The sequence below is a fragment of the Sinocyclocheilus grahami genome, unplaced genomic scaffold, assembly GCF_001515645.1.
Source record: "Sinocyclocheilus grahami isolate Dianchi unplaced genomic scaffold, SAMN03320097.WGS_v1.1 scaffold1047.1, whole genome shotgun sequence".
Taxonomy (NCBI): domain Eukaryota; kingdom Metazoa; phylum Chordata; class Actinopteri; order Cypriniformes; family Cyprinidae; genus Sinocyclocheilus; species Sinocyclocheilus grahami.
Genome location: NW_015506226.1, coordinates 360,374 through 369,495, shown reverse-complemented (window position 1 = coordinate 369,495; position 9,122 = coordinate 360,374). Strand labels below are relative to the sequence as shown.

The 9,122-nt window shown below is 40.2% G+C and overlaps 1 protein-coding gene across 2 annotated transcripts; it reads left to right on the top strand.

Annotated features, from left to right (window-relative positions):
* Positions 1-730: 730 nt before the first annotated feature.
* Positions 731-8,582, top strand: LOC107566110 (fos-related antigen 2). Of its 2 annotated transcripts, none has more exons than XM_016251484.1 (5): positions 731-889; positions 1,229-1,321; positions 4,677-4,931; positions 5,254-5,361; positions 6,590-8,582. In XM_016251484.1, exons 3-5 carry the CDS (start codon positions 4,692-4,694, stop codon positions 7,133-7,135), a joined length of 894 nt encoding a protein of 297 aa, XP_016106970.1. In that variant the 5' UTR covers positions 731-889; positions 1,229-1,321; positions 4,677-4,691; the 3' UTR covers positions 7,136-8,582. The 2 variants fall into 2 exon arrangements, with proteins under 2 accessions (XP_016106970.1, XP_016106969.1); XM_016251483.1 differs by having other exon boundaries at positions 1,107-1,321.
* Positions 8,583-9,122: the final 540 nt, after the last annotated feature.

Here is a 9,122-nt window from a genome sequence, read left to right as displayed (position 1 = left end):
ATTCAAAATTATGTCTGAAGAATTGTGTAAATAGGTTGAAAAACGGTTATGATGAAATAAAGAATTGAATAATACAAAAAAAAAACGACTGAATTAAGAATCTTGTGTTTCGAACTCCCGAAAAAGTGAAAAACTAAAACTCCATGGTGACAAGACGCGAAATGTAAGACATGCATGCATGCGCACACACGGTTCCGAGAGCACCATGCTGACCGCAAAATTATGCTCTGCGGCCACTTTCTAAGAAACCCACGACCACCCCTACACACTCTCCCCTGTGTTCCGTGCAGGACCCAAGGGCATGTGTCCACAGAGACCACCCAGTGAAAGTTAAAGGTGGGGAAAGAGGGGAGGGAATCCTTGACGCGTCTTTACAGTGCCTTTACCAAGGAAACCCATGAGCGTGTGCTCTGACGCAACTGCCCATTTTTGGAAACGTGCGTCAATGGTCGAAACCAACTGTGAAATGGGGGTGGCCCTGACAAGCAAACAAGTTTTAAAGCAAATTAAAGCATTTTAGACACTTCTCCTTTGCTGAATTGCTGGTTGTATCATTTAGAGCTTACCCATATTCTTTCATAAACGTTTCATTGGATAGTAACGTCTGGCATAATTCTATAAAATATACAAGATGCACCCCTATTTTTCTGCGCGACGTATCAAGGCTGTGACGCGTAGACGCAGGTTGGCGTTGATAAGCGGAGCTACGAAGTAGAGTAGTGCCATTGAAGTGAGTCATCTAACGACGTGACCTGCAGAAGACACTGAAGTTCACTTAGTCGCCAAAATCAGTTCAGCAAAGTCCAGAGCGGTACACTCATCGCTGCCGTGAGTCACTGCTATAGGGACAGGACTAAACCTACGAGAGCACCGAGTTCACTAAAGAAAAGTAGGTGCTTCACTGATATTTTTTTTTCTTTATTTTCATCTGGTTCAGTAGCGATGGTTTTTTAAGCATTAGGTTCACACGGGAACATCTATTTATTGGACTGTTAAAGAGACTACGGAATTTGAGAGCGTTGACTTCTCTAATAATATAATATTGCATAGAAACGCCTGGATTTAACATACTGACCATTAAGAAGTATTTTGGATATCATTTTTAGATTAGGTATAAAGGAATCGATTTGCTTGGAAGCGCTTTTTGCCACTGAAGGCACTCTGATCGTGTGGGAATTCATTATCAGCCTTCTGAAATCTCCTCCTCTTTCCCTGGACCATGTATCAGGATTACACCGGGACATACGACACATCCTCCCGCGGCAGCAGCAGCTCACCGGCGCACCCGGACACCAGCCCCATCCCCGCCTCCAGCTACCAGGTAGCCCACTGATGCGCTTGAGTGTCCGTATCCTGATCACACTTCACATGTTTACACACTTCTGGTTTGCATAACTAGTCCTACCATGTTATCATAATTAATTCCAAACTAACAGGTAACGATATGCATTTATCCGCAGCATATTCGCTTCGCACTCTTTACATCACAGTGCTCATACTACATTACACATACGTGTTGTTGCAATAAACAGCAATGGCAATATGTAATTAGAAGCAGCTCTGCTAAATAAGAACACATGAGCACATTTTACAGTCAATAGCTTAAACTGTCACGTAAAAAGTGACCAAACTTTCTATACATCGAGGACTGGCAGTAAGAGTCATTGGCTGTCGTTTTCATGATGCCAACTGAGGTACATTCAGTGTGCATGCTTTTGATAGAAAAGCAACTCAAGTGTTATAAGTGCTTAAAACTTAATGCATACCTTAAGAATACAGCGTATGCTACATTTTTATATGACTGTTTTTATAAATTGCTAGTAAAACCATGCAGTGAATCGTTTCTGATCATTATTTTCAAAAGAAAGAGCACGAAGGACGCATATAGCTTTTATGCATGCGTAATGCGTAAAATCCTATCAGAGGAATCCGTCTCGCTCTCTTACTAAATTATTCCCAGAGGTGATTTTTTCCCCCCGTCTTGCAGTCTATCGTTTTGTTAAGACATTATGTTTCCGTGGAATTAGGAATCTCGTCAGATAAGGGTAGCAAGTGGCGTGGGTGGCGTGCGTAATGCGAAATAAACCCACGGAGAGCGCGTACGTAGTGGCCACAGGATGCGACACTTCCGGGACTTCCACATAGCTATTGCACTTTACTAACCTTCAGAAAATGTTACATCTGTTAATCTGAAAATTAGTTTTTTTTAAACACCTTTAAACTGTAAAGTTTAGGGTGGAGAAAATTAAGCCTATTCGGATATCGAGTACATGGACATTTAAAAAGATGAGACCAGTGAGGACTTGTAGCCTATACCTAAATGAAGACATTTTACACAGACTTTGGGTTATACATTTCAAAGAACTGACTAGAACTGGCTGATATGATGAATTAAATTCAATTGCAATAGACCGTTTGCAGTCAGTGCCAGTTAAACCATTATACTTCAGTAAATGCATGTTTTTAATACATACGAGTGATGGGGATGATAGGATATATGCACATTTCTGCATGGAGGAAAAAAAGCTCACAGACTCGCAAAATGGTCTATGTTGAAAGAAAAGCAGTGGGAGTGTGTGTGTGTGTGTGTGTGTGGGATCACACTTTATTTGATTCTTGTATAAAGTTAATCACAGTTGTGATAGGCCTATCATTTATCATAGTTATCTGTCTATGCTTATACCAGGAGTATTACATTAAAATGCATTCTGTATCATGTTTCAAATCAAGTTCCACTAGCAGCTCTGCTTCACTTGGGAGTTTTAGCCAATTTTGTGAGAATTTTCCTTTCTTGAGCTCAGTGTAATGAATGGGGAGCTTGTGCACCTGTCTGGCACCTTGTTCCCCAGACTCTAGTATTTTAATCGCATCTGGTACGTTTAACAGCCCCTGTCAGACATTTCCGAGCATCATCGTCTTGTAGGGTTGCTATTGTATCTACTAAACTCGTGGAATAAACTGCCCCCTTTCGATTCCAGCCTGTGCTGTTTTGACTCCTTCTGGGGGGAAATCAAGTGAAGGGGGAAATTCGGGTGCATTTCGGGAGAAATGATTTCGCAACACAACAGAGCTTCATAGAATGATTCAATAAGATGTTTATATGTTGACCTTACCGCTCGCTTGTGATGGATTCAGTGAGAAACAAACGCGACAGTTCTTGGACGTCAGTGGAGTCTTTCGCAATACTTAGATGTGGAAAACTCTTCTCTACCACGTTAAAGAAACACTGTACTTTTAGTGAAAATAAAGCACTAAAGTGAGACTTACGAACATTGACGTTTAGCTATGTTGTCTTTTTTGTTGTTGTTGTTGCGCGCGCGCAACTGTTGTTATCGTTTTAAACAACACTTAGCTTCCCGTAATTCATTCCCACTGTGGTAAACATAGTCCGTCACATTAAGTCAGTTTCCCGTTCAAATCCCACCAGGAATGTGTGAATGTACTGGAATTTGGTGGATGGAATGTGCTGGCACGGAATCCCAGTTCAGTTCCCCGGATGTCTGGAATAAAGAGCGGTCTTATAACGTGATGCGGCATGTCAGGCTACATATGTAAAAAAAAACATATAATTTGGGTACATTTTACTGTTAATATTTGGGTAATGGACCCACTTTTGTATTAAGTGTCATTAACTGCTATGCACTTACATTTAAATTAATCATTGGATACATGTGTACATACATGTTTTTACATTGTAATTATATATTTAAAAAAAAAATCTGTAATTAATTTCTGTAGTTACTTTTGTAATTACACTGTTGACTCTACCCCTACACCTTAACCCATCCTTAAACCTAGCCATACCACCAAACCTGTCCCTAACCTTAACTGTATCCTACCTTGAAATTACCAGCCAACTTGTTTTGCAATTCAACGTGTACAGAATAGACAAAGTCAATGTCAAAGTTTATTCATAAAGCACTTTTTTTTTTAAAACAGCAAGTGCACACAAAAAAAGAATACAAATATCAATGATACAAACAGTCAACAATACAATAAAAGAAAGCAGCTCTCACATAGCATTAAATGGCAAGCTATAAAAATGGGTTTTTAGGCTAGATTTTAAAACATGAAGTGATGGAGCCTGTCTAGGTACATTGTACCTAAAAGAAAATTGTATGTAAGTACATAGTAGTTAAAAACCTAGTATAAAGTGGGACTTCAATATTAATTATTGTTAATTAGCAAATAAAATAGTTGAGAATGTTATTACAGCATTAACAAATATTCATAATTAAAACATTTTATTTCAGTTGTCTTATAAACAATGTACTTGTTATAAGTCATATTCGCTTCTTATAAGGCACAGGTCGTTTCAAAAAAACAAAAATCTGTTGTATACCCACACAGCAGTGAACCCGTTGCCCGTTGCATCACAGAGGCTATTATCTAACCCTGGTCGGCTTCTGTCAGGGAGGGTTGTGGGCTTTCCCATGATTCACCGTGTGTGTGTGTGTGTGTCACCCTGTCGCTCTGGGGGTCAAGCAGTCAAGAGGGCGCAGAGCGAGGTAGCACGTGGAATGATTCATTAATCTGTGATGATGGGAATTTGTAAAACAACTGCAGTAACAAAGACTAAAAATGAATCATACAATTTTTTACGTACAATGAAAGTCTAGTTTCTTCATGAATATTTACACTTCAATCTCTTAATACTTTTTTCCTCCCCCCCACAGAAGTACAGAGTAGACATGCCTGGCTCTAGCAGTGCCTTTATTCCAACAATTAATGCCATAACGACCAGTCAGGACCTGCAGTGGATGGTTCAGCCCACAGTAATCACATCCATGTCTAATCCATATTCCCGGCCTCACCCGTACGGCCTGTCTGTGTCTAGTGGCCCGAGCCTCCTCGGCCACACAGCCCTCACACGGCCCGGGGTCATCCGGTCTATCGGCGACACACGTGGGCGACGCAAGCGAGACGAGCAGGTTAGTGTTAACATTTTTCTTCTTTGAAGCACACACACAAAATCAAAGCAACAAAACCAGTTTTAACGTATAGTACAAAAACACATTTTAATGTGCTAACATCTGCTGAATTATTGAATAACATTTTTTTAGAGCTGCATGACAGCAGAAGTTTGCAACATTAATACTATTCTTTTCTTTTGTTCTACTGTGAAGCTGCATTGAAACAATCTTTATTGTATAAGTATAATATGAATAGATATGTTACATCGTAAGAATGATTTCTCACAAACAACTGCAGAAGTTTACTTGTGTAAGTGCTCACTCCTCCTGTTGTGTGCAGCTCGCCCCAGAGGAAGAAGAAAAACGGAGAGTTAGACGAGAAAGAAACAAACTAGCTGCAGCTAAATGCCGGAACCGCAGAAGAGAACTGACCGACATGCTGCAAGGGGTGAGTTTTCTACTGATGTTACAAAAGAAAAAAGAAAAAATCTCTAAAATAGCACGTATAAATACCTCGTACGAAATGTCCACAACTATCTCAAGACTTATTTTCACACAATTCTCAGTGGTTAAAAGCTGAAAAAAAGACCAGTGTTGTCTGGCAGATATGGGAATGCCCCGAGTGCCAGACAATTCTGGCTGTAATTGGACTACTTAGCTTTATAATGGCATCTCTCAGGCTGTCAGACCTGAAACACGAGGCAGGAATGTACTACAGGGGGTTAGAGGGAAGCAAACGTCTGACATTGTTCGAAGAGGAAACCGCAGCTAACCATCAAACCCCCCACACTGCTATCTTCCCTCTTCCCTTCCACCCATTTCTCCGCTTCATTCATTACCAAATAAGGAACTGTATCTTTTGTGACAATAACTATGCCCTTTTTTTCAAATGCACTGTTTCTTTCTTTGTAAATTAAGCATTTGTTTTGCTTTGAGTTTCCTTCTTCCTCATAGCCATATGAATGAGTCAAAGACAGCTACGGTTTACCTATGACTGTCTAGCCACATTGTTATGTCAGTGTGTTTACCTTCTGGAGGCTTTGACAGTTGTTTTAAAATAGGTGGTGCTGTGTCAAGCGTTCTGTTTAACAAAGAAATGTGAACAGCTCAAATTTATGTGGGAAATAATTGCTCGTGTTTATGGATGGGTGTGTTTTTTATAGTGCCAAAGTGCTCCGAGAGTTCAGAGTGGATGAAATTGGCTTTACACTCAAATAAAATCCAATAAAATAAATATGTTTATCATTGTTATTTATTTATGTATCATAATTACTATTATTATTAAAATAATAGTAATTAGACGTTATAATTGATTATTACTACTAATTAAAAATATATATAGTTATATTCAATTAAATAGCAGCTTTTTTCAACATTATAATCGCACTAATCCATATAGCTATTTTGATTTTATTTCGATTAATTGTGCAGCCGTAATACAGGCTTACGTTAAAGACCAGAATATCGTAGAAATTTTGGGGGTGAGGTCTTTTGACTAAGACCACCCAGAACACCTAACAACACCCTGACAGCGACCTTGTCAAACTTGTTAAAATGCTTCAATGTTGAATCAACAATTACCAGCATGATTACTACTGTAAATCATTTCACAGTCCAAATGAACATCAGACAAAATGCAGCATGATCATTCATTGCATTTCTTGTTTTCATTCAAGGAGACCGAGAAGTTAGAGGAGGAGAAGGCTGACCTGCAGAAAGAAATCGAGATCCTGCAGAAGGAAAAGGACAAGTTGGAATTCATGTTGGTGGCCCACAGCCCCATGTGCAAACTGCCCCCTGAAGATCGCCATCAGAGCTCGCATTCCCAGCAGTGTACGCCCCTTCCTCTGACCATGCGCTCCATCCTGGGTCCCCGGGGACCGATGAGTACCCTCAACCCAGTGGTGGTTAAACAGGAGCCTTTGGAAGAACACGACGATGAGGAAGAAGGAAAAATCCAGCGTTCAGTCATCAAGCCCATCTGCCTAGGTGGCGGCATGTATTGTACTGATGGAGACAGCCTCAACACACCCTTGGTGGCAGCTTCCACCCCGCTGTCCACCCCAAACAACCCAAGCCTCATCTTCACCTACCCCATCATGCTTGAGCCCGAGAGTCCTTCGCCATCATCGGAGTCCTGCTCCAAAGCCCACCGCCGCAGCAGTAGCAGCGGCGACCAATCCTCAGATTCCCTAAATTCTCCCACCCTGTTGGCACTTTGAAGGAAAATCTGATGCATTCTCGTGGATCTCCAGAGCACCCTCAGCTGGGATTTGAGTGAGGACTTCACCTCAACAAAGCTGAGAACCCTCAAGGGCTAATTTGCTCATTTTATTTAAACGTTTCAGAAGAGAGTTTTTGTTGTCTTGTTTAAACGTATGTGCAAATTCCAATCGCTGTTTCAGCTACAAATAGTGGTGAGTTTCTGGAATGAAGATGAAAAAAGCGGGAGTCAAGATTTCATCTTTAGCAAGACTCAGAGCAACTTGCAGTCGTCGGCTGCCTGTACAGAAGAGCACAATATTTCCTGCTGGCTGCCTGACTAATAAGAGATTGGAATTGCTTGCAAAATCGAATTCTTGATAGGTACAAAATAAGACATTGGACACTACGGTAGATAGCTGCCCTCAAAACATCTTTGTATTTGTGACGTGTGATATGTGTCCCTTTGTATTTTGTGTCCTGCTGTTTATAATATTTCGGGTTCACTGGATGAGCCTCACTGCTGAGTGTCGAAAGAACCGTCTTGTATAATAAAATGCTGACCTTTGTTGATATTTTGTATATGCGGCACAAGCACTAAGATCATTTGCCAAATTTACGTAGCTTTTGTTATGTAAAGCAAACAAACAAACAAACAAACAAAAACACTTTCTAGCATCAGCGAATCTACTGTCAGGGATTTTTGTCTGTGTCAGTGAGCCATACAAGCATTACTAGAAGCATTTGCACAGAGAACACAATATAACGGTGTACACGAGGGAAACTCTAGCCATATTAGGCTCTGCCTCTAACCCTGACATGGCAATACCGCTTTTGTATTGGCGCACACTGTGGTTTTCAAATAATAATAATTAAAAAATGATTACTTTTATAATATGTACTTTTATGTCTTGATTGGCCCTTTTTTCCGGGTACAGTTTAAACGGAATCATATATCAGCCATAGGAGCACTTCTCCCTGAAACACTGGTTGGCTTTTTTTGCCGCACTTGGGAACAGATGCTCTTTGTCAGCAACCTTACAATCAAATAAAACGCCATTCTTTACAGTGATGGATTAAAACAGGGAACGCAAAATGATTTTGAACGTCTGATGCAAAAGGTGAGTGTGGTGTGACACTGACACTGACACTGATCAGACACTGAAGAAAAGATACACATTGCAATATTTCTTGAAAAACATTCCTGGGAAAAGAAGACTGAACTTCAGAGAGATCTCAAGGTCACTGTTGCCACAGTCAGATAATAACTGAGGGTGAATGTGAGTATTTTGTTGTACAGGATGCAGCAAACTGAAACAAAACGAAACAAATGTGGCTTCTGTTTGAAGGACTTTGTTGCTTTATTTATGTCAGCAACTTTTAAGGATCTAGGAGATCATTTCAGTGTTTATTAAATGGAGTATGAGAGATTCTAGTTGCGAAAACCAATTTAATACCAAAAAAAAACAGGAAAACGTTTAAGGACTGCGTGCTGTAAACTGTTCTCTGTTGGTCTTTGAAACCTGTGTAATTTGAGCAAGCCATCTGTACAGCTTTCTGCACAAGTCCTGCTTATCGGTGTGCATTCTCTCTCTCTCTTTCTCTCTCTCCCTCCATCTCTCTCTCTCTCTCTTTATTGCTTTAACTGTTGAAAGACAGAAAACAACCTACAAAAACGGCAATACGTAAGGCAGTGTTGTTCCTTTGGTAATACATTTAAATTTAATATAATGATAATAAAAAACATTTCCAAAGTGGTATTTTTGGATAGTCGTATTTTGCTGTGCACAGTGTTTGGCGTATGTTGGATATCTCATTGTTACAATGTGGTGTTTCTGTGTTTCTTTGAGTCAGTCACAAGATGACTGAATGCACCAGTTATTCATTCATCTCTAATTTCCGCACGTAATCAAAGATGCAGATTTATTCATCCTAATTTTGGTCTGTGAACCTAAATCTGTCATTTAACTTTGATCGACAGCGTTGCTTTGTCCAACTGATGACAGT